This window comes from Eptesicus fuscus, chromosome 9 (genome assembly GCF_027574615.1).
Source record: "Eptesicus fuscus isolate TK198812 chromosome 9, DD_ASM_mEF_20220401, whole genome shotgun sequence".
NCBI classification, from domain to species: Eukaryota; Metazoa; Chordata; class Mammalia; order Chiroptera; family Vespertilionidae; genus Eptesicus; species Eptesicus fuscus.
The window spans coordinates 26,863,056-26,890,224 of record NC_072481.1 but is presented as its reverse complement, the minus strand read 5'-3'; the positions used below and the strand labels follow the sequence as shown (position 1 = coordinate 26,890,224).

At 42.0% G+C, this 27,169-nt stretch overlaps 1 protein-coding gene across 4 annotated transcripts; it reads left to right on the top strand.

Annotated features, from left to right (window-relative positions):
* Positions 1-26,543, top strand: NASP (nuclear autoantigenic sperm protein). Of its 4 annotated transcripts, none has more exons than XM_008151200.3 (16): positions 1-58; positions 1,407-1,504; positions 6,489-6,539; positions 8,793-8,903; positions 14,699-14,779; positions 15,523-15,632; positions 16,203-17,192; positions 21,602-21,681; positions 21,975-22,060; positions 22,175-22,248; positions 22,574-22,762; positions 22,870-23,036; positions 24,717-24,773; positions 24,885-24,962; positions 25,749-25,877; positions 26,357-26,543. In XM_008151200.3, exons 2-16 carry the CDS (start codon positions 1,446-1,448, stop codon positions 26,435-26,437), a joined length of 2,343 nt encoding a protein of 780 aa, XP_008149422.2. In that variant the 5' UTR covers positions 1-58; positions 1,407-1,445; the 3' UTR covers positions 26,438-26,543. The 4 variants fall into 4 exon arrangements, with proteins under 4 accessions (XP_008149422.2, XP_054576377.1, XP_054576376.1 ...); XM_054720402.1 differs by lacking the exon at positions 1-58 and adding an exon at positions 1,097-1,193 and having other exon boundaries at positions 25,749-25,811; XM_054720401.1 differs by lacking the exon at positions 1-58 and adding an exon at positions 1,099-1,193.
* The last annotated feature ends 626 nt before the right edge of the window (positions 26,544-27,169 follow it).

The following is a 27,169-nucleotide window of genomic DNA, read 5'->3' as shown; positions in this document are numbered from 1 at the left end:
CACCATCGCTGGCTGCCCCCTGCATACGCCCTGATCAGGGATTGGACCCTCAACCCAGGTATATACCCTGACCGGGATTGGATCCCACCACCTTCCGGTGTACCTGACGATGTTCCAACCAACTGACTCACACCGGCCTGGACTACATTTAATCTTAAAAGGTTACATGACTTGGCTCAGTCCACCCAGCTAATAACGGAAGAGCCCACGTCTCTTTGCCACAGGAACTGACATTTTCAATCCAGCTCTATACCCCAAAAGATTTCAATCTGCCTGAGCCATGGCAGACTGAAATAATACCCACCAGGAATCTTTACCAGTGTGCCTGAACCTGGACGTAAATAAAATCCTATTCTGATCACTGTCGGCAAGGCTAAGGTGGATGATGCGCCAGGTGTGGGTAAGTGCAGCCACTTCAGTTTGCCAGTTATCTTTCCACTCAGTTGCAGAAAAGGAAGCGCACTGCTTTCCAGAACCCACTTGGCTTGCAACTTTCTGAGCAAGTCCCACCTTTCCTGAACTGTGTTTTCGACTTCTACCAAACGGAGTTGATAACACCGATCTGACTAGTAGTGTGGTTAAGATTACGTATATATGACTGCTAATCGCTAGAAGTGTCTAAGCACAGTCCCCTCGCTTGTAGTAGGCAAACAAATCTTAGCGAGGAGCGGAGGGGAAAGAGCTGGGACCACTAAGCTGGGTAGATTAGGAGTCTGGGTAGGGCCTAAGCTGATGGCGTCAGCCTATTGGGCCAGCCCGAGGGGGCGGGCACGGAGGGTGGGGCCGGCCGTGTACCACGGCAGAACTGAGCTTTGAATCGAGCGCGGTAGTGTCTGCGGTAGCCAATCCCAGAATGGCATTTCCTTCGGTCCGTTGTTGCTGAGGCTCACAGCCACGCGTCTCACGCCGAGATCAGTTTTGGCCGTTGCTGCTGTACCCGTGCTCGGCTCTTGCGTGTCCATCCGTTACGACTGCGAGGACCCAGTCTCAGACACCTCCCGCATTATCCGGGCCGGAAATAGACCCTCCGCTCTTCGCTCCAAATATGCAGAGCAGCCCCAGCTCCCCTTTCTGTGGAAGCCGCTGGCTACCGCCCACTCAGGAGTTGTAGAACCAAGGTTCCAGTTCTTATGCGACTTGCTAGAGAAGCTGGAAGTTGCTTTTTTGGGGCGAAAACCGGTCAGGGAGGAAAGGTACACCGAGAGCCAGAAGCGAGGATGAGGGTGTCCTTGGGCTAGACTGGGCTGGATTCTGGTCCTTTAAACCAGAGGGGGAGGATCCGGAAGTGGATGGGCGGGGCGAAGGGCCCTGATATATGAGAGGGCCCAGCCGCGCGGGGTCTCCAATCTGCCATTTTCTGTCCCTGTGTGAATCTTTGGCGTCCCAAATTCGCTGTTTCCTCACAGGCTGTATTTCGTCCGCTGGACCACCACCTCAGGGGAACGATGGACGCAGAGTCCACAGCCACTGCCGCCATCTCTGCGGAGCTGGCTTCTGCCGACAAGTAAGCAGGACCACGGAAAGCTTGAGGCATTGGCCAGTTCGCGGGGTGGGGGGGGGTGGTGGCGGCGGGCAGGCTGGGGCTCACCGGGAGGGGAGACCAGTGGGTTGGAGGGCTTGCCTCCCAGTGAACAACCATCGCTGTTTGGGGAGGCCTGGACGCTGGAGAAGTCCACCTCTTGCGTAAAGTCTCGCGCACTAGCAGTTACGCCGGTTGGCTGTCGCCCCCTGCCCCGCTTTTCGCGGCCGCCATCTTGCCGGGGGCAGCGGCGTCTGTCTGCTTCGCCAGCCCCTCTTCTTCCTCCCCCGGCCGGGGGCTATCGGCGGGGAGGCGGGGCCCAGCGCACCCTTGTGTCTTCTCGGAGCTACAGCCTACTGCCCCCGCACTGCTGGCGCGCGCCTCCGGTAGGATCCTCAAAACAACCTGAGAAAATAACCAATAGAGATTTGGCGCCAAAAAAAAAAAAAAGAGAAAGAAAAGCCCTGCAGGAGACGCTGGACCGGTGGGGCCGGTGGGCGGGGCTTCAGGGGCGGGATCTTGCGCCCGTGTTCGCCGGCCTCCGCCAGCGCTGGAGCAGGGGGCGGGGCCCTGAGGAGGCGGGAAAACTTCCCATTGTTTGGGGCTGTGCGGCCGGAGCCTAGGATTTCCGCAGTGGGGCCCGGTGAAGCGGGTTGCCCGCGGTCTCAGGGCTCACCTCGTGCCCTCCTACCTTCAGCGTGCCGGTTCTGGGGCCTGTGGTGGAGAGCATCGAGGTTCTTTGGACTGTGGGCGTGTTAGCGAGAGACGCTGTTTCTGGGGCTTCTTCGGGATGTGAAGCATCTTCGCCCAGAGCTGCCTGCAGCTTTGCGCACTGGCAGCGGTGTTTTGGTTGGTAGGTGAAGGAGCAGTAATATGCACAGAATGACGAGGGAATGATAGAAGATACGATTGTTTCGAAAGTGGCACAATGCCACTCAGACCTGAGGTATTTCTTGAATAGTGAAAAGTGTTTTTAATGGTTTTTTTTATTTATTTATTTCAGAGAGAGAGAGAGAGAAACAACGATGAGAGAGAACCATTGGTCAGGGAATCGAACGCTCAATAGGGAAAACATTTCATTAAAGAAAACAAGTGCTCTTTCCCATCTAGTACGTCTAACTTCTCAATCTTTCCTTTTTCTCAGGGGCTTTGTTATTTTTTCTTTGTGCACTTTTTATTTATTTACTTTTCTTTGTGCACTGTACAGGGGGAGGTTGCTGTGAGGTTTTTATGAATTTCTGTAGCCCTTAAACCCATGTCATTACCTACCCAAAAGCTTTATCTGAGAGGAAATTGCATGAAAACCTAATTAGCTAGTCAGAAAATAATAAAAGGCCGCATTGGAAAGTTAAGTCTTGGTTGAGACTATTCAGAGGTCAAGCCCCTAAGGCGCTGAAGGGGGAGTGTAAAGAAAATGCCTTCTGAGTTTAGACTTGAATAAGAATGCACATTGTAATTCCAGCCCAACCACTGAAAGGATAAGAATATAACTTCCAAACCACTAAAGAGGAAAGGTGGAATGAGAAATAAACCTCAATTCAGGGTTGATTTTATTTTTTGGATACCAGCTTCATTGCTTAAGCAGTGATGTTGGGCCACAGTTTTGTTTTCTGTAAAGAGCTTGTCTTTTGTAAAGAGCTTCAATTTGGCTTCTCTTCCTCCTGCCATTTAAACAACATGGCTAATGGTAATAGTTGTCTAAATGCTAAATCAGTCCTCATTATAGTTATCTTTTTAATTAGTTTTTACGGCTTTAATGTTAGAAAATGTAAAGCACATAAGAGTTTGTACTGTAGTGGTAAGAAGAAATGAGAAAGTTTAGAAAAAGAAGTCTTATGTGGAGGCATTGAATTTTGGCTTCCCAGTTATAATTCCTGAGCTGCTTATCCATTGCTTTAGAAGATGACCCAAAAAAAGGTAGTTTAGCTCAATAATAAAGTTCTGGCATATACATGCTAATTACTTGCTCTAATCCTACCATAGTGCTTCAGAATAGGTATTCAGAATTGCCCCCTTTATTTTTTAAATTGATTTTAGAGAGGAGTGGGGGGAAGGGAAGAATGAGCAAGAAATATCCATGGAACCTACAACCTGAGTATGTGCTTTACCAGGAATCAACTTCAAGCAACTTAGCCACACCATCCAGGACCATTCCTTATTTTATTTTATTTTTTAAATATATTTTATTGATTCTTTTACAGAGAGGAAGGGAGAGAGGGATAGAGAGTCAGAAACATCGATGGGAGAGAATCATCGATCAGCTGCCTCCTGCACACCTACTGGGGATGTGCCCGCAACCAAGGCACATGCCCTTGACTGGAATCAAACTTGGGACCCTTCAGGCCCTAGGCCGACGCTCTACCCACTGAGCCAAACCGGTTAGGGCACCATTCCTTATTTTAACAAATAACTGATTTAGGTGCCAGACCTTGTGCTTGGTGCTAGGCTATAGCTAAGGTAAAGTACACATGGTTTCTTTACTTAGAATTAAATCCTGTATTCTGGGGAATACAGAAAGACAATAGGAAATTGGAATACAGTATGAATTGTGATTGGGGGGGGGGGGGTCATGTAGGTTACAAAGTTAATTGGTTAAGTGCCTTCTCTGTAAAATATGAATATTGCCACCTGCCACAGGGTGTTTTTTTGTTAATCCTTACCTGAGGATATTTTTTCCATTGATTTTTTAAGAGTGGAGAGGAGAGAGAGATAAGCATGTGAGAGACACAGTCATCTGTTGCACACTTGCCATACCTGGGGCTTGGGATGGAGCCTGCAACCCAGGCGTGTTCCCTAACCGGAATTGAACCATGACCTCCTGGTTCATAGGCCAATGCTCAACCACTGAACCACATTGTCTGGGCTTTTGTTTGTTTCTCTTAAGGAGCCTGAACATGTTTTCAAATGTTTGAGCTGTTCATGTTTTCTGTGAATGTGTTTGTAATCGTGGGCTTTTTTTCCATGTTGATTGCTGAGATTCTGTGTATAGATGCTAAGTTGACCTTTTAAAAAGAAGTTTTTATTTATAAAATTTTTGTTTTTATTGAGAGAGAGATAGAAACATCAGTCAGCTGCCCATGCACGATTAGCTGCCTATTGGGATCAAGCCAGAAATCCAAGGCATGTGTCCTGACCAGGAATCGAACCGGTGGCCTCTAGGTGCATGAGTTGGCGCTCAACCACTGAGCCACAGCTGTGTTAAGTTGACCTTTTGTAAAATTAACTAGGTGGTATAGAATTAATCTTTCATGGTTTCTGAGTTTAAAAAGGCCTTCTCCAGATGTGTTACAAAGTATTTCAACCATAATTTTCTCTAGTACTTTTCTGGATTTATATTTTACATGATGATTTTTCAAGAGAATCAGAAATCAGATTTCTATGTGATATCTTCATAGTTTTAAATGTAGAACTATTATGATAAACATAAAAAATAACAGTGGATAACCTGTCTCTGACCTGGATAGGACATGCACCTCTCTCTCTAATAATAATAATACTAGGCTAATGTGCAAAGTGTCCCCTAGGGAGTTCAACTGCTCGCTATGATGTGCGCTGACCACCAGGGGCCGGCATGGAATGAAGGAAGACCTCTGCCTGCCCTGATGGCCAGCCAGGCCTAGGGACCCTACCCATGCATGAATTTCATGCACCGGGCCTCTAGTTTATAATTTTTGTTCTAATTCAGTGATTCTTAAGAGTGTGGGACTAAAACCAAGCAGTATAGCATCATCTGGGAAGTTGTTAGAAATGCAAATCCTGGGCCTCATAGTAGACCTGCTGAATCAGAAAGTCTGGCTGGGTGGCCCAGTTAGTTGGATTATATAGTTCATTACACTAAAAGGTTGTGGGTTTGATTCTTGGTCAGGGACATACATACCTAGATTGTGGGTGTCCTGGGTCTGAGTATGTACTGGAGGCAAGAGATCAATGTTTCCCTTTGTCCTTCTCCCTCTCTCCCTTCCTTCCCCTCTCTCTCTTGAAAAAAAAAAAAGAATAAAAAAATATTTATTAGGATGTTTAACAAATGAATGTTCTGGGAAACTGCTTCTTCCTTTATTTAAAAAAACAACAACTTATCTTTAGTGAGCAGTTTTGTAGAATGTGAGATTTGCCAAGAATGCATATATCACATTATAACAGAAATGCTGCATTCTCTTTCATCTGATTGTAAACTCGAAGCTACTATGTGACTGTCTTGTTTGTAGTATGCCTCATACCTAGCAAATAAATGTTTAAGAGATTTGAATGAGTAGGATTAAATTTGTTACTTGATAGGCTGCGGTGACTCAGTGGTTGAGTGTCAACATATGAACCAGGAGGTCACCATTCAATTCCCAGTTGGGGCACATGCCCAGGTTGCAGGCTTGATACCTTGTATGGGGTGTGCAGGAGGCAGCAGATCAATAATTCTCTCAAAGAGAGAAACAGCAATTTGTTGGCCCACCTATTTATGCATTCATTGGTTGATTCTTTTTTTAAAAATGTTTTTATTTATTTTAGAGAAAGAGGGAGAAAAAACATCATTAGTCTGTCTCCTGCATGCCCCCCTGCTGTGGGGGGATCTAGCCTGAAACTCAGGCATGTGCCCTGACCAATAATCAAACTAGTGACCTGGTGCATGGGTCATTGAGGGCGGGGCAGTCAATTAGCATATTCCAGTCTTATTGGCTGTTGGTGCTGCCATCTGCTACGGCATGAGGGTCAATTAGCATATCCCCTCTTTATTAGATAGGATTGTTTTCAGAGAAGGGAGAAGGGGGAGAGATAGAAACATTGATGATGATAGAGAATCATTGATTGGTTGCCTCCTGCATGCCTCCTACTGGGGTTTTGAGCCTGAAACCCAGGCATGTGCCCTTGACCGGAATCGAACCTGGAACCCCTCAGTCTGCAGGCTGATGCTCTATCCACTGAGCCAAACCAGCTAGGGCCCTGCATATTTACTCCCCCCCTTATTTTTTCATTACAGAATTGAAGATGATGCTCCTGCTCCTTCTACCTCTGCAGATAAAGTGGAGAGGTAAGATTATTTACCTGGTATAGTTAGGTTTGGATCTAAGTACATTCATTGGGTGTTTTTTGGAACTTACACATACTTTATTTACTGGTTTGAAAGCTTTCATAATGGTATGAATGATGTTTTACATAGTTGATCTCAACTTTGTTCACACTGACGTCAGTGAGCTGTATTTGGGTTTTTATGCTCTAGGCTCTGCTCAGTTGCTGCTGTTGCTATTTGTTTCGGGATCTAGGGTGGATACTCTCATATAAAATCCTATTTTTAATTCCTTCTCTGGCTGTTCTTTCCTGGATTCTTAGTTTTACGTAATTATACCTACAATGGAACCAGTGTCCTAAAGACACCAAGATACTCCAACATCACATGAGAGGAAGGAGGAGGAGAGATAGAATCATCAATGATGAGAGAGAATCATTGATCAGTTACCTCCTGCATACCCCCTACTGGGGATTGAGCCCACAACTGGGGCATGTGCCCTTGACAGGAATCGAACCCGGGACCTTCCAGTCTGCATGCCGACATTCTATTCACGGAACCAAACCAGCGAGTGCCATATGTGCATCTTTTAATTCTCCTAGTTAACAAGAGATGTCCAAGGCCAGCCACAATATATTCTAATGAACCATATAATACTGAGTAGGTACATAGGGAATGTTCTTGACATCTAAAATTTCTAGGAGCTTAAAAGGGCTTCCCCTTCCTGGGCCAGGCTTTGGTGTGGCAGCCATGGGGAGGAGTCAGTTTCATTATGTTTAATAGGTAACAAATAAAACTGAATATTAAGGTACTCGTACGTCGTCTTTTCATGGTTACTATGTCGCCATCTCCCATTTATTTATATTTAAAAAATTCCCTCATTTCGACGTATGTACATATGTGCTTTATATTTATTATTTATTTACCACAAGTAAAGGTCAGGAATTGATATCTTTCTTTTACATGTTTTTTACTGTTTCACTTCATTACTACTGTGTATGTGCTCCATGTGAGTGACTTAGGTGCTTATGTAGGTGGGTTCTGACTTACGGTGAAAATCGAGTTTCGTCACGCCTTAGGAATGGATCTCCGATGTAACCCGAGGGCCTACTGTATTTGTAAATCAGAGTATGGTGTCCAGACAATGATGTCTTTTTTTCCATTTGAATAAAATACTAGAATTGAAAGTTTAGTTATGCTTCTTATTCCTAATACATCATGACTAACAAATGTTAACATTTTTTAAAAATATTTCTGTTGATATAGATTTCTTCGTTATAAGGTTCCCATTTTCAATATTGTTGTTATTGTAGTTTAAATGTTTTAAATTTTCTATTGAGCCCACATCTACTTCATTATAACTTCCCCATCTTGATGTGACCATGATTCTTAAGCAGAGGTAATAACTAGAAAGCTTATCCAAAAGGTATATGCCTGAGTTGCATCCCTGGAAATTTTGTTTAGTTTCAGATAGAATTCAGGTTTGTGTGTTGGGAAAGCTTTCTATTAATTCTTAAGTTCACTTAAGTTGAGAATCACTGTTTCAAATTTTATTTAATCCTCCTATAGAATATTTTCATGTGTTTTTTTTTATTGCTTTATTACCATATATATTAATGCAGTAAAGAGGGGACAGAAGCTCACAAACATTCTACAGTTTCACAAAACACATTGTAGGAAAGGAGTGACCAAGGACCAATAGTATTCTAGGGTCTTGGTGGATGCATTCGTGGGGGAGGAGGTCTCATTCCAGGAGGAGACATGTCTGTTGGTGTCCCTTAAGCAGAGGGGAATGGGGGGGGAGGAGCTAGCCTAATTGATGGGCCCATGGGTGGTCTCATACCAGGTAGAGTAGCCATAATGCCTGGAGGGGGGTGTTGCCCAGCCTACAAGTGTGTGGGTAGTCCCATCAACCCATGGCTACTGAGTTGGGGCTCCAGCAATGCTGGCAGTGGCTGCAATAGCTGTGACAATACCATATCCCTGTGGAGTTGATACTTGCTTGGAGGGTCCCTCAATCACTTTGACAGGGCCTGCTAGTTCAAAAATTGGACCGTTAGCTGGAACACAGCAGCCAAGCCAACTCCAGGGCCTCCTGCAGCTCCTGCAATGCCAGTATCTTTTGGGGAGGCTTCCCTCCACAATCATAGAAACCAAGTTTATTTGTTGTTGGTGAGTAAATAATCCTTTAAGAGGAATTATGGTTTAAATGTAACAGGTTTTCAAGAAATATTGACTTGAAAAGTATTTAATCCATGAAAAAATTTTTTCTGGCAGTTTGGATGTGGATAGTGAAGCTAAGAAGCTATTGGGCTTAGGACAGAAGCATCTGGTGATGGGGGATATTCCAGCAGCTGTCAATGCTTTCCAGGAAGCATCTAGTCTTTTGTAAGTACTCTGTTTTGCTAAAATGTAATCCTATGTTTCTAATAAACTTGAGTCATAAGAAGTTGTTTTATGAGAAAAATCAAGTGTAAGAGTTAAAAAAGATTATTTTTCATGTACAAGTTCTATAACTATAAAACCTACATATAACTGAGCAATTGTAGCCTTTGATTTTCCTAAGATAATCTGTTTTCTAGTCATTGCTAATTAGGGTGACCAACTTGTCCTGGTTAATTCCAGGACTTTTCCATTTTTAGCATTGGAAATTCTGTATCTGGAGAAACTCAGTCCCAAGTAAACCATGATGGTTGGCCACCCTAACATTAATGTTATTATTAGCACAGGATTTTTCTTACTCTTATCACTTTGTTATCTGTTCTATTAGGAAGTTGGTAATGACCACCAGCTGATCATATCTATTATAATAATAATCTATAATAATAAAAGGGTAATATGCTAATTAGACTGGACATCCTTCCCGACGAAGCCGAGGTGGGAGGGAATCCGGTGCCTGCAGCCAGGGGAAGGAAGGCTTACTCTTGCAGAATTTTCGTGGATCGGGCCTCTAGTGTATCTGTAAGTATCTTGGGGAAACAGGTTAGCTTTAGTGCTTCAAAATGGATTGATTTTAACCAAAGGCTTTAATGCACTTCTATACGCTGAGAAAGTTAAATCTTCATTCAAGCATTAGCCTTTCAGCCTGTGACTTGGTTTGAGCTAGTTCCTTCTAAGATATAATTACCAGTAGCAATGGAAGTCTCAGCTTTCTTAATTAGCTAATTGTTACACTAGTGGCCCGGTGCACGGATTCATACACATTGAAAGAAAATTAATTAGAAGAAATATTTTAATATCGCTATTCACCTTTTATAATAGAAGTGTCAACTAAATTCACGATCGCAATGACAGATCAAAACATACACGTGTTAGTGGCGCCAGCGAGAGCTTTATATGTATTGCCCACGCGCTAGTCAAGTTAGCCATTTATAGATATAAAATAAACTTGCTTAATTAGACCAGCTTTCTTTTTTCCCCAGTTTTTTTTATTTCAAGAAAAACTATTTTAAATATGATAGTGTTACATGCAAGAAACATTAATATTTTAAGAATAAAAAGATTTTAAGTATAATAATGTTACCAAAACTGAACTAACAGTATGATATCACAAGAGTTGTAGGAAATACTAAAAATCTTCAAATAACAGGATTACTTCTATTATAGTTTATTTCCCCCACCCCCTCTGGCTCTATTTTTGTTCATCAGTTTATGTTGTTCATTATATTCCACAAATCAGTGAGATCATATGATATTTATCTTTTTCCAACTTGCTTATTTTGCTTGGCGTGATGCTTTTTTTTTTTTTTAAGAATTTTTTTTCTTTTAAGTCCAGTTTTTTAAAAATATATTTTTATTGATTTCAGAGAGGATGGGAGAGAGAGAGAGAGAGAGAGAGAGAGAGAGAGAGAGAGAGAGGGAGACATCAATGATGAGAGAATCATTGATTGCATTGATTGGCTGCCTCCTGCACACCCCACCCTGGGGATCGATCGAGCCTGCAACCTGGGCATATGCCCCTTCCAAGAATTGAGCCAGTGACCTCTTGGTTCCTAGGTCAACACTCAACTGCTGAGCCACACCCAGCTGGCCTTAGCATGATGCTTTTAAAGTCTGTTTTGTCGAATATGAATATTGCTACTCCAGCTTTTATTTTTTTATTTTTCATTTGAATGGAAAAATTTTCCCCATCCTTTCACTTTCATCCTGTGTGTGTCTTTTGGTTTGCGGTGGATCTCTTATAGACAGCATATAGTTGGGTCATGTTTTTGTATCCATTCAGCCACCCTACACCTTTTGATTGGAGCATTTAATCCATTTACCTTTAGGGTTATTATGATAGTTACTTATTGCCATTTTAATTCTGTATGGCTAGGTCTCTCTCTGTTTCTTCTCAGCAATCCCTTAAGCATTTCTTGTAATGCCAGCTTGCAGGTGATGAACTTGTGTAGCCTTTTTTTTTTTTTCTGGGAAGCTCTTTATTTGACCATCTATTTTGAATGATAGCCTTGCTAGATATAGTAATCTTGGTCTCAGATCCTTGCTTCCCATTACCTTGAGTACTTCATGCTTTTTCCTTCTGGCCTGTAGAGTTTCTGATGAGAAATCAGGTGTCAGCCTTATGGGAGCTCCTTTGTAGGTAACAGTTTTCTTTTCTCTTGTTGCTGCCTTTAAGATTCTCTCTTTGTCTTTAATTTTTGGCATTTTAATTATGATGTGTCTGGGCATGGGTGTGTTTGGGTTCTTCTTGTTTGGGGTTCTCTGTGCCTTCTGAACTTGTGTGACTGTCCTTCACCAGGTTAGGGAAGTTTTCTACCATTTTTTCTTCAAACACCTTCTCTATTCATTTCTATTTTAATATTGTTACACTTCACATTGTCCAACAGCTTCCTTAAGCTGTCATCCTGTTTTTTAATTGTTTTTTCTTTTTGGTTCTCTAATTGAGTGATACTTTCACAACTCTGTCTTCTAATTCACTGATCGAGCCTCAGCTTCCCCTAATCTGCTGTATATTCCTTCCAATGTGTTCTTTATTTGTGTTATGTCATTCTTTATCTCAGACTGTTCTTTTTTCATAGTTACTCTACCTTTTTTCATACTGTTGAGCATTTTTAACTTCATTACTCTGAACTCTGTTTCAGATAAATTTCTTATCTCTGCTTCATTGATCGTTTCTGGAGAATTCATTCGCTGGCTCTTCCATTTGTTTCCTCATTTTGGTTGCCTGTTTGGATTTGTGACTATATTTTAGGTAGATCCTTTATACCAGTGGTCGGGAAACTCATTAGTCAACAGAGCCAAATATCAACAGTACAACGATTGAAATTTCTTTTGAGAGCCAAATTTTTTAAACTTAAACTTCTTCTAATGCCACTTCTTCAAAATAGACTCGCCCAGGCCATGGTATTTTGTGGAAGAGCCACACTCAAGGGGCCAAAGAGCCTCATGTGGCTCTCGAGCCGCAGTTTGCCGACCACAGCTCTATACCTCTTAATCTGTAGTGCAGGACAGTGTTAAAGGCTGTTTCTGACTAATTGGATCAGGCTAAGACTTAAAGCCTTCAGAGACAGCCTCTGTCTACAGACTGATAGGATTCCTACTTGAATTATCCTCAGACTGATTTTTCAAGTTTTCAACAGGGTGGGCAGTTGCTTCTGCCTGGAGGCTAATTGTTAATTTTAATCTGTTAAGTAGCCTCAAGGCAAGGTGTTTTCCTATAGGGTGTGTGGACTGTCTTCCCCTCAGGCAAGGCAGGTGTCTATGTGGGAAGGATGTTCTCTGTTGTGTGAGGAAATGACTCAGCCCAGAAAACTTGGGGTATCTGCCTTCTGAGCTCCATCCCCCAAGTCCCCAGTCCTGGATTCTGCTCTCACAGGTCCAGTCCTCTGCTGGAGAACAAGGTGGGTGGCTCCACAGGGAATTTTTGTGCATTGACCCTTTAAGAGGGTGCCCAAACTTTCAGCCACCACTCCCTGGCAGACAGCAACCCACTGCTTTTCACAGCTTGATGTTACATGTGTACCCTCCTCAGTTTGGTGCTCTGTGCTGGGGAGTCCAACTTAGGGATTAGATCCCAGAGTTCTCAGTGGCACCCCCCCACAGCTGAGATACCTCTGCAGGACTTCAGTTGCCATCTGTATGTGCCCTGCCAGCCCTTTCGAACTGCCGCCCCTCCTACCAGTCTCTCTCTGGTCTCCACCTTTGGTCCTTGGGTATCAGGGTTCTCTCCTGTGAGTTTTCCATTGATTATTCAGGAAGCCTTTCTGCATTTCAGTTGTAATTCAAGCGTGTTCCTGGGAGCATGTCTGTGCAGCATCCTCCTACTCTCTTCTTCATTTAGACCTGCTTTCTGATGTAGCTAAACTTTTTTCCATCCCAGTGAAGCACCCCAACTTCTCTTTCAGGTAATTGTCAGCAGCACAGCAGTAAATATCAACACACAGCAGATTATGATTGTAGTTCATGCAGGGAGAACAAAGGGTAAAATATTTAACTGCAGCAGTGTTTGACTATATTCTGCACAGTGAGAAAACCTGGAGTCATTTTCAAGTTCCACCATTTCTTCTTTTCAGTGGGGTCAAGTTTCTAAACTTTCTAAATCTTTGTTTTCTGACTAATGAATAGAAAATAGGATTCTACCGAGTCTCCTATCTACCTACTCTAGGACTTCTGTGAGGATCAAATGAGATGAGGCACGGGAAAATGCTTCTCAGACATTTGGTTAAAGTGAAATATTTGTACCTGGCTATAAAGCAAGTCGTGTTCCTGGGCTGAAGAAATTCCAAGGATGCTAGTCACTAGAGAGAGGAAGCCTGGCGTTGCTACATGATGTCATTACCTGACACCCACAGTGACTGTTTCTGGGCTGGGGGCCACATTTTGCGCCATGGGGTCTCGGGAACGTTGGCTGCGATTTGGTGTGGTGTTTCTCCGGGGTGATGGAGGGGCCTGTGTCACACCTGGGGGAATCCAAGTATTGGTTTGTTGGCACCAGGTCCGGGTGCCATTTCTTTGTAAATGGCCATTGTGCTTCATGGCAGCCCCTGTGTTGAGTGTCTGCCCCCTGGTGGTCAGTGCGGGTCATAGTGACCAGTCGGATGGTTGGAGGAACACTTAGCATATTAACCTTTTATATACATCGATTATATCCAGTTGAGTTGAAGAAACCTTCCTTATAAAATAAATGCTTATCATGAAGCAGACTACCCTTAAACTTGACTTTCTTCACAATACTTCTTAATTAGGTTCTTTTCTTTTTTTCCTGCTTAGTTTCTTTAGTTATTCTCACTAGACTCAATGCTGGTAGTTGGCCTTATTTTCATGGCTTCTGCCAATCCTTTATTACATGAAAGTGGTTTCTTTTTTTTTTTTTTTTTTTTTAATATATTTTATTGATTTTTTACAGAGAGGAAGAGAGAGGGATAGAGAGTTAGAAACATCGATAAGCTGCCTCTTGCACACCCACTACTGGGGATGTGCCCGCAACCAAGGTACATGCCCTTGACCGGAATCGAACCTGGGACCCTTGAGTCCGCAGGCCGATGCTCTATCCACTGAGCCAAACCGGTTTTGGCTGAAAGTGGTTTCTTGACATAAAGTACCTCCTCCTTCCCGTTTATCATACTTGAGTGATTTTTCTCCTTCCTGCTTCCCTGTCTAGATAATAGCTAAAACTTATCTATAAATCTGTATTTCTAAGCCTTATTTTAAGTGCTTTTATATACATTAACTCAGTTCCTGCAGTAGCTCTTTGAGCATTCTTAACATTTCTATTTTACAGGTGAGAAAACTATGGCACTGTGAGATTAACTTTCCAGGCATTCTGCCAGAGGAAAAATGCTCTTAACTATATCATGATACTTTTCCATGAGCCTTACTCATCCTTTAGGTCCCACTGACTAGTAGTTAGTCCACTAACTAACTACTTTGACCCATTTTGACACCGATCTTATAGCAGAAGAAATCCCTATTGATGTAGTTTAGCTCTTAGATTATATGTGATAACTGTAGCAAATTGATGTCATTTAGAACATATAATATATATAGCTGAAGAACGAGCAACATTAATTTTATGCACTGTTTGTTAGGTCAAGGTCCCTTTGACCTTGACGGGAAAGCAAGAGAGGGAAGTACTGGTTTCCTATAAGAATGTGTTACTGGAAGAATGTCATAACTAAAGAACTAGAAATAAATGTTTTAGAGTAGGTGTTAATTCAGATCTTGGATGTTTATTCTCTTTATAGAGGTAAAAAGTATGGAGAGACGGCTAATGAGTGTGGAGAAGCTTTCTTTTTCTATGGGAAATCTCTTCTGGAGTTGGCAAGGTATGTCTTTGGAGCCACAATTTATATTAGAATGTTTTGTATCACCGCAATGGTCTATTTTACTTTGTTTGCTAAGATTGTTACTAGCTTGAGATTTCACATGAACTAAGTGATACTAATTTTACTAAGAAATAGGAAATTAGGGGCCGCATGAAATATTGATGGAAGTTTTGAAAGGTACTGCATGCAAAGAGTAAAATTATACTTAAGATTTGCCTTTGGGGTCAGAAAACACTAGCAAATGAATATGTCTAACAAATAAAACTTATAAGTAGTCTTAATTGTTGTCAAGGTGTTGTGTGGTTTCCACCAGAAATTAGTTACCAGGATAAAATACATTGAGGGCACGTGAAACTAGCAAATTATCTATGATCTATTTAATATCAGTTTTAGTAAGTTTTCTAGTTTTGTAGAACATTCTGGTGATTTGTCATAAAAATCTTGCCAGAATGGTTTTTCCCATTTAAGGAAATGTCAGGGGTGTGAAGCTCGGGAAATATGGCCCTATTATAAGGGAAATATGTAAGAGTCACCAGTACTTTTTGGTAGCTGGATAAGGGGTATACTTCCTTCACTGTTCTCCCAGCCTTAATGTATAGAAGTTTTGTAGGAACACCTACTTTATAGTCTCTGCATTTGCTTACTCTTCTGTTGCTTTTATAATATAGGACTACAATTTCGGTCTTTCATAAATTGTTACATTCTAATCATCATACCTTCAGTACTTTTTTCTTTTCTCCTAGAATGGAGAATGGTGTTTTGGGAAATGCCCTGGAAGGTGTGCATGTGGAAGAGGAGGAAGGAGAAAAAACAGAAGAAGAATCTCTGGTAGAAAATAATGATAACATAGATGGTATGTGGAGTTGCATGTGGCATTCAGGAGATGCAACATATATTTCTTGTGTACAAGTGACGGAGATAGGCTCTTCCTATCCTGGATCATCTATAAGATGCCTGGGTGATAACCTGCATCGGGTGGAGACTTCAGTGGAAGTAGCAGAGGATAACTTATTTTTGAAAAACTCTCTGCCACTTGGTTATTTTAATAGCAGTGCTTTCAGAGCTCTTTTACATTTTTTGTGTGTCAGAAATTTAAATTTAAATTTCTAAGCTGAGTTTGGCCAATCAGATGGAGGTCTATAATGTTTAGAGGAGAATGTAAAGCTTGGCATCTCTACCTAATTGATATTCAGAATGCTCAAGTAAGCTAATTTAGGGAGCTTGGGTTTCTTTCGCAATAAGTTGCACTGCTAGACGGGACTTTACCTTTGCTTTTCTTAAAGGGGCAGATAATTTGTAGGCCATCTGCTAAAACTTAAGCCAGGCTGTTTGAAGGGTTTAAAGGGAATGTTTTAGTTTCCATTTATGCCTTTATCATTAAACTCGAAGACATGTTTATGCTTCATGTTCTTTAACCATGTAGAGGAAGCAAGGGAAGAGTTGAGAGAACAGGTTTATGACGCCATGGGAGAAAAAGAAGCAAAAAAAACGGAAGACAAGTCTCTGGTAAAGCCTGAAATTGATAAAGAACAGGAGACTGAACAGGAGAAGGGTGAAAGAGAAGATATGGATATAAGTGAGCCTGCAGAGTTACTACAGGAAAAAGTTGAATCAACTCCAGATCACTTAACTGAAACCACTGAAAAGGCAAAAGGAGTAGCAGCATCAGAAGGACTGATTGAAGCTGAGGTCATTGCTGAGAAGCCAGAAAACGAAACACCTGATGTTGAGGAAGGAAAATCAGTTTCTGTAACAGAAATCCAAGAAGAGTATAGCGAAAAAGGTCAGGAGAAACAGGAAGAAGTAATTGTGAACCTAGAGGAGAAGCCAGAAGAAGCTTCAGAAGAGCAGCCCACTGTGACTCTAGAAAAGCAGGCCACTGCAGTGGAGGTAGAAGCAGAGCCTATAGATTCAACAGTCAAGCCGGTGGATGTGGGTAGGGATGAGCCAAAGGAGCAGGTAGCTGCCTCTAAAAATGATCCAGGAAAAGCTGTTCCTGAGCAGTTGGTAGGGCAAGAAATGCCTCCTGCTGAAGAGTCACCAGAGTTAACAACAGAGGCTGCAAAAGATGGGTCACAAGCCTCTGAGAAGCCTGGGCAGGAGGCCAAAGTTCTCTCTAAGGATGGTACAGTCAGTGGACTGTCAGCTGCAGGAGATCAGACTCCTGAACCAGAGACTAATGCAGAAGGATTAACAGAAAGAAAAGCTGGCTCAGGACTAGAAGAGGGCAGGGCAGAGTTGGTTCCTAACCAGGAGGAGACCAAGCTGTCTCTAGAAGAATCTGGGGCAGCTGGAAATGGGTTTGAGACCAAGGTAGCCCAGGGGGGTACTGAGAAATCCCCTGAAGACAAAGTTAAGATAACTGCTAACGAAGAAACACAAGAGAGAGAAGAACAGATGAAAGAGGGTGAAGGTAACCGGGATATACAAGACCTGCAGTGGGTGGAGTACATTCTGGATTTGACTCACTAATCATGGGTAAAAGTCAGCCTTCCATTCAGGATTTTCCGTCTGCCTTTGGATTAGGAAAGGGCTAAATGAAAATGGGGTAGTTTAAAAAGGTTGTGATAAGTTGAGCAAGTTAAATCAAAAGCAAGCAAGACTTCTTTAGCTGGCTTATAAACTAACGCTTTTACTAACTGCAAAATAGACCTTCTTTGATTTCTGAGACTTGGCTAGCTATTAGTAACTTGTACCATACTAGCCAGTAAAGCTGGATGGGGGTGGGATCAGTAGGGAAATAGTGGGCTAGGCTGGCAGAGAATGCTGAATGGATGTTCACTTGCATGCCTCTGAATTGTTTTACTTGCTGTTCACATGGTTCCTTTTTTCTGCTTTAGGAAGCAGGATTAGAGCAGTAGAATCCACTGAACTGGTACACTTAAGCAGGCATGCCATTTAAATTCAAGTTCACTCTTGAAGGCTATATTACCAGAGTGAAAGAATTCTTGGTAACCCTCTTTAATTTAGTTAGAATTAGACCCTTCCAAAAGATAACAAAAACTTCATTGGCCTTCTTGCTACTTTCTCCCCTCATGCTTGCTTTGGTTGCCCATCTGAAATTTTTGTTACTTAAACATTATTAAGTGGGTGCTTTCTTTATATAGTATTATTTAGTCTACTTTTGATTCAACTTAACCAACATGTATAAGCCTCTAATTAGTAATTATATAATTGGCACATCTGAATTAAGTTGTACTATGATTTGAGGATTCTACTGTCTATAAGGTTCATCTAACGTTGGTATTAATAACCACAAATGTATACCAATTAATCATATAATTGACAGACTAAGATTTTTAAAGACCCATTATCAATATTTGTAGCTCATTCTAATAAACTTGTACCTATGTGCAGGTCCTTGCACTCCAGCCAGCACAAGCATGGTAATCAGAAGTGAATTTGGCTCTAAATGATAGCACCATTGGACTGTTCATGAGCTTTAGAAGTTCTTTAAGGAAAAGCACAGAACTGAATTTCTCAATTTTTAAAAACTCCCATGTCTTGATCTTTAATGGTAGTGAGCAAGAATAGTAAAAAACTCTGCTGGCTCTTAAAGTTGGACTTTGTGTTATAAGCTACAGTAGAGATGTCATATTTCTCCACAGTTTGTTCAGAAACTATTCAGTTGGATCATAAGTAACATGTTGTTAAGAGCTCTCCCGTACATACATATCTCTTATTCTAAAATAATGCTATGTAATAAGTATTACTTCAGTTGTAGTGATGAGGAAATTTAGGTTTAGAGTTACATTAATTGATTAGGGTCAAACAGTGTAAGTCATAACACTGGAATCCAACCCTAGATCTGACTTGCATGTATTGTTCTTCCCAAGCAGCCTCATTCTGAGGAAAGTAACTTTTATCTTCTCCCTTAACCACCTCTTATCAGAAATTTATGTAACAACACTATTGCAGAAATCTTGTGGTTTTCTCTTAAGACTCCATTTCTTACCACCTCTTGAGCTGTGCATACCCCTAATAAAGAATATTGGTCTGGTGTTACTTCTAATGTCATGTTAAATATGATTGGTGGTAAGTTAATAGAATTTTAATATTGGAGGCATAAAGCTTGGCCACATTCACATGGACTATACTGGTCAATCTGTAGTGATTATCTGACTTTATCCTGTGAGAATGCTAGAATAGCTCAAGAATCAGATTGCCTTTACTTTGCCTTAGCTACAAGATCAGAAAAATGATATAAAATAGTGTCTCCCTTTCTCAGAAAGATGATAGGCATACCACAAGATTCCATTTTCAGAGAATCTGGGAAAATATGTTAACAGCTCTCTGATGGACTTCAGGGCATTTATATTAATACCTGGGTATTGGTTACCAGGTTGGAAAGTGTCTTAAAGTAATGGCTTTTCTTATTAACCTAGCTTCCTCTCCATCATTCCATGAAGGTAGTACAGATTGCTTGAGAAAAACCAGTATTTTTTTCACTGTTGTAAGGATTATAATTTAAAAATTTAATATAAAACTAAAAAAATTAAGATATATTATACCAAATTAGATGTCACCTTCTAACATTCTGGTATGAGTAGGAACAGATACCAGATCATTAAGAACAGATTGAAGAACAAATATTTCGTTAATTTTTCCTGCAAATTGAGAAGATAAAGTCTGTTAAGAGGCTACATTGATACTTACAACCTGTCATTACATAATCTATTAGAAGACAGACTTCATTGTCAAGTCAATAAAACCACTCATCTAGTTTAGCATGAGGGAAGTAAGTACACAAACCACTTGGAAATTTAGTATGGAAAAATATGCTGTGTGATGATGGGTATTTGTATTTCAGAAGTACTAAATTAGCCCTGACCAGGTAGCTCAGAGTATCACCCCAATATGCTGAGGTTGCAGGTTCAATTCCTGGTTATGGCACATAAGCAGCAAATGAATAGATAAATAAGTTGAACAACAAATCAGTGTTTCCCTTCCTTTCTAAAATCAATTCATTTCTATATTTACACTAGAGGCCTGATGCACGAAATTCGTGCAAGAGTAGGCCTTCCGCCCTAACTGGTTTGGCTCAGTGGATAGAGCGTCAGCCTGTGGACTCGGGGGTCCCAGGTTCGATTCTGGTCAAGGGCATGTGCCTTGGTTGTGGGCACATCCCCAGTGGGGAGTGTGCAGGAGGCAGCTGATAGATGTTCCTCTCTCATCGGTGTTTCTAACTGTCTCTCTCCCTTCCTCTCTGTAAAAAATCAATAAAATACTTTAAGAAAAAAAAAAAAGAGTAGGCCTTCCTTCCCCTGGTGCCGGCACCAGCTTCCCTCTGGCACCTGGGACCCAGGCTTCCCTCGCAGCCCTGTCCAGAATGATATCCAGTCTAATTAGCATATTACCTTTTTATTATTATAGACTAGAGGCCCATTGCATGATATTTGTGCAAGAATAGGCCCCTGGCTTCACTCCCAGCCGTCCCTGCTCCCTGGCCGCCCAGGAGCAGGCATGTCCTTGCTTCTGTCTGGATCACCACTCCAGTAGCTCCATCCGCCACCCCCCTTTCCCCTCATAGCAGGCTTCACTCCGTGCCTGCATATGCAAATTAACCCCTTGCACTCGCTTGCTTTTTTCTTGATTCCTTTATTCTAATGTTATCAGTGTCGAGTCACACTCGACATCCGAGTGCAAAAGGTTAACCTCCATCTTTGTTGGGTTAGTTTGCATACTCTGATTGGCTGTGGATGTAGCGGAGTGATGGTTAATTTGCATGTTTCTCTTATTAGGTAAGATGCTCACATTAGGTTGTTAGGAGAAAATATTTGAGCTCCTTTACTGGTGTTAACAATATTAGTGAAAGATATAAGAGGTGGTAGCACATTATACACAATTTATGAATTGTTTGTTATCTAAAGTTCGCATGGCATTCTGAACTTTACATACTTTTTTAGAGCTAATTATTAGCAGTCCTTATAGGTTATCAACCTGCGAGTGTATGTCTAGGTAAAATGTGTCAATATGGCTGCAGATTTTAACATGTTGCTAGAGTAAAATAACTGGTTATAGTACTTTTCACTCAAATTCTGTACATGCTAAAGCTGGCTGGAGTCTGTGGCATGCTCATTGGTGAGAGTTGGTAAAGGCTATGCTTTTCTCTCCACAGCTCCATTGTGGAAAAGCTAGTCTGTTCAGTATTCTTGCTCTGAATGAACTAGAGAATTTAACTTTTGGTACTTTGTCAGCTTTTTAGTAGTATTATCTAAAAAGGAGCTTAAAGATGCCAGGAACACTGGCTGAAGATGCCTCCAAACTGCTTCTGGCTGAGTAGATGGGAACTTGTTGCCATTGAACAAGAGGCAGTAGCTAATCTGTCTTCATCTTCTGGATGATCTAACTCTGGGGTGGGGAACCTTTTATCTTTTTTTCTGCCAAGGGCCATTATAACATCATTTGCTTAATATAATTCACTTAATATAAATTTATGTTGCTATGAAAAAAAACAAATTTATTGAGTTTCTAGTCCTGCCTACAGTTTCCTTGGCAAGGCCAGACCAAGTGATTTCTAAGGCCTTACACGGGCCCACAGGCCAGACCTTCCTCACCCCTGATCTAGATCAACTTTTAGAAAATAAACACTTAGCATTTGATTGTTGAAGGTCTGAACTGTAGACACTATAAGATAAGATTTGAATTAGACTGTAATCACTGGCCTTACTTATATCAACCAGTTCAAATGTTGGCTGGTTTGGTTTAGCATTTGGCCTGTCCTACCCCAGAATATAAGTTATTTCACAGATGCTTATTGGAATCTCTGACTAGTCAAAAGATACTGTAGTATTCTCAATACTGAGGAATTTTTGCTTGCAGAAACTGAGGGCTCAGAAGAAGAGGATAAAGAAAATGACAAGGCTGAAGAAACACCAAATGATTCAGTTCTTGAAAACAAGGTAATCATTTGCTCAATATATTTTGCTTCCTTATTGTAGGGGTGTAGTTTTACTAGTTAGTATATGTGTGGCTATTCATGTCTAGGCATCCCTTTGATTCCATGGGGTTCTGTCTATGAGGACAGGGCCCAGTATCTCATTGTTAAGACCCACACTGTAGGTTTTAGGGAAGTCTGAATTTCGAATCCTATGTCAGGTTTTTATTAGGCCATACTAAAATATATTTAGGTTTGTAATTTAAGATGCTTATCTTTGTGCTTCTGCCTAATACTGATGATTTGGATATACTTTAGTCACTTCAAGAAAATGAAGAGGAGGAGATTGGGAACCTAGAGCTTGCCTGGGATATGCTGGATTTAGCAAAGATCATTTTTAAAAGGTAAAACTCGTGGTCCTTCTAGGCTCAGATTGGGAGGTTGGTGGTTGAAAATAGAACCAAGTTATGGTTGGACAAATGCTGTTAACGGTTTCTGATCATACTTCCTCGTTTTAGGCAAGAAACAAAAGAAGCTCAGCTTTATGCTGCACAGGCACATCTTAAACTTGGAGAAGTTAGTGTTGAATCTGGTAATACATCTTCCATTTTACTCTTCCCCTAAGGTACTCCCACCCAGTCTCTTTCAAATTCCTGTAAATTGAGCTTGATCACAAAGTCTGGGCAGTTGGCTTGAAAAGAACAGTAGGTTTGGGTTCCCTATAGTCCCTAGAACAGTGAAGAGTCTTTCCTAAAAGTCACTCTAACTGAAAGTCTTAGTCATTTTGATGTTTTTTTTATAATCAAGGGTCATGAAATGTAAATTGGGGGAGCATTCTTCCAGAATGGTCTAAAATTTAGAAGTATTATAGTATTAAATGCTGTTCGTTTTCTTGCTATTGTTTTTCTCTTCATTAGAGAATTATGTCCAAGCTGTGGAGGAATTCCAGGCTTGCCTAAACCTGCAAGAGCAGTACCTGGAAGCCCATGACCGTCTCCTTGCAGAGACCCACTACCAGTTGGGCTTGGCCTATGGGTACAACTCTCAGTATGATGAGGCAGTGGCACAGTTCGGCAAATCTATTGAAGTCATTGAGAAGAGAATGGGTGAGTGAGCATCAGCTGTTTTCACAATGATTTTGATACATCCAGTAATTGACAAGGTAAAAGTAAATCTTTTTGTGGTAATTTACTGATCACTTCAACCTTTGTAGCTGTACTAGATGAGCAGATGAAGGAGGCTGAAGGATCACGTACTGAATATGAGAAAGAAATTGAGGAGCTGAAGGAACTGCTACCTGAAATTAGAGAGAAGATAGAAGATGCAAAGGAGTCCCAGCATAGTGGGAATGTAGCTGAATTGGCTCTGAAAGCAACTCTGGTTGGTTTGGTTTCCTTTTCAAGTTTTGATAATATCTATATATATAAAAAGCCAGCGACCAGAACACCTGAACTACCGGTCGCTATGACACCCACTGCAGCCAGTGAACTGGCTGGATCAGGGGGTGGGGCCGGCTGGCCAACTTCCTGAGGCCTTTCCCCCCCAGCTGCCCCCCCTCGCCTCTTGCGGCCCTTCCCCCTGACCAGCCTGCCCCTGATTGTCCCCCATCCCAATAGGGGGCAGGGCTGGCCGACCTGCAGCCACTCTTCCGGCCGGCCCCGCCCCCAGTGGGCCCTCACCACCCTGATCAGGGGCAGGGTCAGCCAGCCAATCACCCACGGCCCTTCCCCACAGTCAGCCTGGTTCTGATGGGGCGGGCCGGCCAACCTCCAGCTGTCTCCCGCTCCCAACAGGCCAGACCCCACCCATACCTGAATTCGTGCACTGGGCCTCTAGTGTTCAATATTGTTGAAGGCATTGTGGTATTAGTGTTCTGTTGGCTAGGAATCTTAGGTATAACATGGTTTCCAGGGAGTTGGAAGTCAGAGGGATGTGAGAACTTGTCTATATATTCCTATCAGATAGTATAATGCTTAAGACAATACACTGTGGAACCAGATTGCGTTTCACTCCTATCTTTGCTATTTACTATACATGACCATGAGTGTTTACATCTCTTTGCCTTAGTTGTCTCATGTGTAAAATGGGGATGAAAATAGTACCTGTAAAGATATTCCTAATGGTGTAAGACAAATAGTATTTGTTTAAGAACTATAAACTATTGTGTCCATCTCTGAGAATTCCTGTGTATAGATTAGTGAGGTGTTGAAGGCTTTTAATCCCAGATTGCCTGGCTCTGCCTTTCAGTGCTAGGGTGTCAGGATGATGCTAGGATATGGAGGATTTGGTTTAATTTCTTTAGTTAAGCCTCACCTGAGGATATTTTTTTCCCCATCCATTTTTTAAAAAAATTATTTTATTTCAGAGAGGAAGGGAGAGAGATAGAAACAGCAGTGATGAGAGAGAATCTTTGATCTGCTGCACACCCCACACTGGGGATCGAACTGTGACCTTCTGGTTCATAGGTTGACACTCTATCACTGGGCCACACCGGCTGGGCTCCCCATTCATTTTTAGAGAGCGAAACATTGATGTGAGAGAGATACATTGATCTGTTGCCTCTTGCCCACTCCCCTGCAACCCAGGTATATGTCCTTGGCTGGGAATCAAAACCCTATGGCATTTGTTTGGGATCTTTGCACACGGCAAGGAGAGGGTTGTTAAAGAAGTGTCCTTTTAAAAACATTAAACACGTTGGTTGAAGACTTTGGGTCGTAACATATTTACATTTTCTTAGTAATCTTGCTGGCTTTGAATTTTGTAGACAATGGAAAAATGGGGGGAGTTCTTTTTCTCATACACATTATCATGTGTATTAAAAGGAATCAGTGTGCCAAACCGGCCAGGGCTTGGTTTAATTTCAACACTGCCTATATACCCCAGGTTGGGTCTGGCAGGTAACAGGCATAGGCAGAGGGGGTAGACAGTGTAGCTGCTTTATGGAGGCCACTATTATTTGAGGTCTTAATCAGTTGCTTTGATGGTGGGTACCTGTTGTAGGACTGTGGGTGACCTGATGGCTTCTATCCTGGGACCCACTGCAGTTTGTCATCTTCACAGGTAGAGAGCGCTACTTCAGGTTTCACTCCTAGTGTAGGAGGCTCTTCAGTCTCCATGGTGAGTATTCAGGTTTGTTGGGTTTTTGTTTTGCTTTGTCTTTTTAATATTAGACCTCACTCTTTGTCTCATGTAGGTATTCATTGCTAACCAAGGCTTCCTTTTTGCCAGATTGCCAGTAGAAAGTCAACAGATGGTGCTTCCTCATCAAATTGTGTGACTGATATTTCCCACCTTGTCAGAAAGAAGGTAAATTTACGTGATTTTTTTTTTTTTTTTTCTCCAAATACACAAGGAATACCTTTCCTGGTGCAAAGATATTTGCAAAGGGTAATAAGGATTTGCAAGTAAAGATAGTTTTCATTCTTATCCAGGTAGCTCAGTTGGAGTGTCATCCCACTGTGCCAGGGTTGCTAATTCAGTCCCCAGTCAGGGCACTTACAAGAATCAACCAAAGGATGAATAAATAGATCAGTACAAATTGATGTTTCTCTCTTCCTCTCCCTCTCTCTAAATAAAGTCAATTTTTAAAAAGATATTTTCCCCTTGCGTACCCCTTAAAGCAAAACTCACCTGGCCCAAGGACTCATCAGGAAAGCTGTTGAGGAGGATTGGTCAGATTGGCTCCTGTTAGGAAGCTGGCAGGTTTTCTTTCAAGTCATTTAGTAGCAGACTTTCTGATGAACTCCTGTGAGTCTGCCTTTTGCCTTTGGTTGCAATAGTTTTCTCTTGTGAGAAAGTCTAACTCCTTATTTCCTGATTCAAATTTAGTATATTAAACTTGTGATTTGGTTACTGTTCAGATCTACTACTCACACCTACCCCACCCTTCCATTAGAGAGGCTGAATTGGTATGTTGGGACAGACCAGTTTATTCTGCTTTACTTCCTGTGGGTTGAGAAAGACCCTAAGAGCTATGACCCCTGTTTGGGATCTTTGCACATCTTTGCACACGGAAAGGAGAGGGGTGTTAAAGAAATTTCCTTTTAAAAACATTAAACACGTTTGTTGAAGACTTCACAATTATATCTTTAGCGGAAACCAGAGGAAGAGAGTCCCCGGAAAGATGATTCAAAGAAAGCCAAACAAGAGCCGGAGGTGAATGGAGGCAGTGGGGATGCAGTCTCCAGTGGAAATGAAGTTTCTGAAAACATGGAGGAGGAGGTGGGCAGTTAAAGCAGGGCTTGGACTCTTGCCTCATTTCCCCTTGTTCTCAGGGCCTGGGGAAACCAGTCCTCCCAAGTGCATGTTCCCCACCCTGAGCCTGTTTGGATTGCTTGAGTGTAACCTTCATAAAAACAATGAGGTTATTCAGGAAACAGTTTGGTATGGACTATATATAGGACATCTCACTGGCCAGTGGAACCTATATACACACCACTATGAATGTATGCGAAGGCTTAATTGTCAAGACCTCGGGTCGTTTCTGCTTGCTTCTTTCCATGTAATGTATGAACCTTGGCTCTGTCAGCCCTATTACAGAGTGTTTAAGAAGTTGGATTTATTCTTTGGTCATTGCCCTTTTAGTGGGGGAGTAAGGTAGAGTTTAGGGGACTTGTTTTGACTGAGGCCTAGTCAGTTGTATAAGATGGAATGGCTTGAACAAGGGTCACTTATGCCCAGGCTCCCTGTTTATCTTCCAGGCTGAGAATCAGGCTGACAGCCGGGCAGCAATGGAGGGGACAGTGGAGGCTGCAGCTACAGTTGAAAGCACTGCATGTTAAGAGGGAAAAGAGCCTTCCTCCCAAGGGAAAGTGTTTTTGTATATAATGTATTTTTTCACTTTTGGGGGATTTTGTATAACTTCAATAAAGATTGTATGCAAAGGTTGAGGCTTTGATGGCTTTTTTCTTACATACTTAACTGAATCTGTGCCTTGAAGCACGTTGGTTTTATATAGTGACTAAAAGTATCCCCCCCCCCCTTCTGTTGAATGTTCTAATCCAAATTTCTATCTATTTAATGTAGATGTGATCAAATCAAGTGTGGCTGCTGACCCAATGGTGCTATATGTTTTCCATTTTAAATACTTGACAGAACGCAGCTGTCTTGCAAACTTCGGTGGTGCTGTCCCTTGTTGGGGGCTACAAAAACAAGACTTGGTGACAATCTTACTCTTTGGTGCTGATACTGTGTGATGGGCTCTGTGAGCTGATAACAGCCTCTAAGCCAGGCCTTGGGTCGTACCTGGTACCTGTCTTTTATTCCCCTACTCCAACAAGGGCCATAATCCTGTCCTGGGGGAAAAAAACTTTGATGAAAACTTGGGGGCATGGCTCTTGAGGAAAACTGGTATGCTGCTTGTAGAGAATTGAGCTTTCTGGACTGAAAATGGCTAAGGGACTGACCATGATGGACACTTTGGGTGTGGTTGGAAGAATCTGGGGAGGCTGGCTGGTTGAGTTATATTATTTTCTGTACAGAAAGGTTGAACTATATCAACATTTGGAATTGTT

Bases quoted from the DNA above. Each gene is read 5' to 3' on its own strand.
- NASP (XM_054720401.1), top strand. From the start codon at position 1,131: ATGCGACTTGCTAGAGAAGCTGGAAGTTGCTTTTTTGGGGCGAAAACC. The intron at 14,780-15,522 runs GTATGTCTTTGG...CTTTTCTCCTAG, and splicing joins TCTCTTCTGGAGTTGGCAAG to AATGGAGAATGGTGTTTTGG. The intron at 25,878-26,356 runs GTGGGCAGTTAA...TTTATCTTCCAG, and splicing joins CTGAAAACATGGAGGAGGAG to GCTGAGAATCAGGCTGACAG.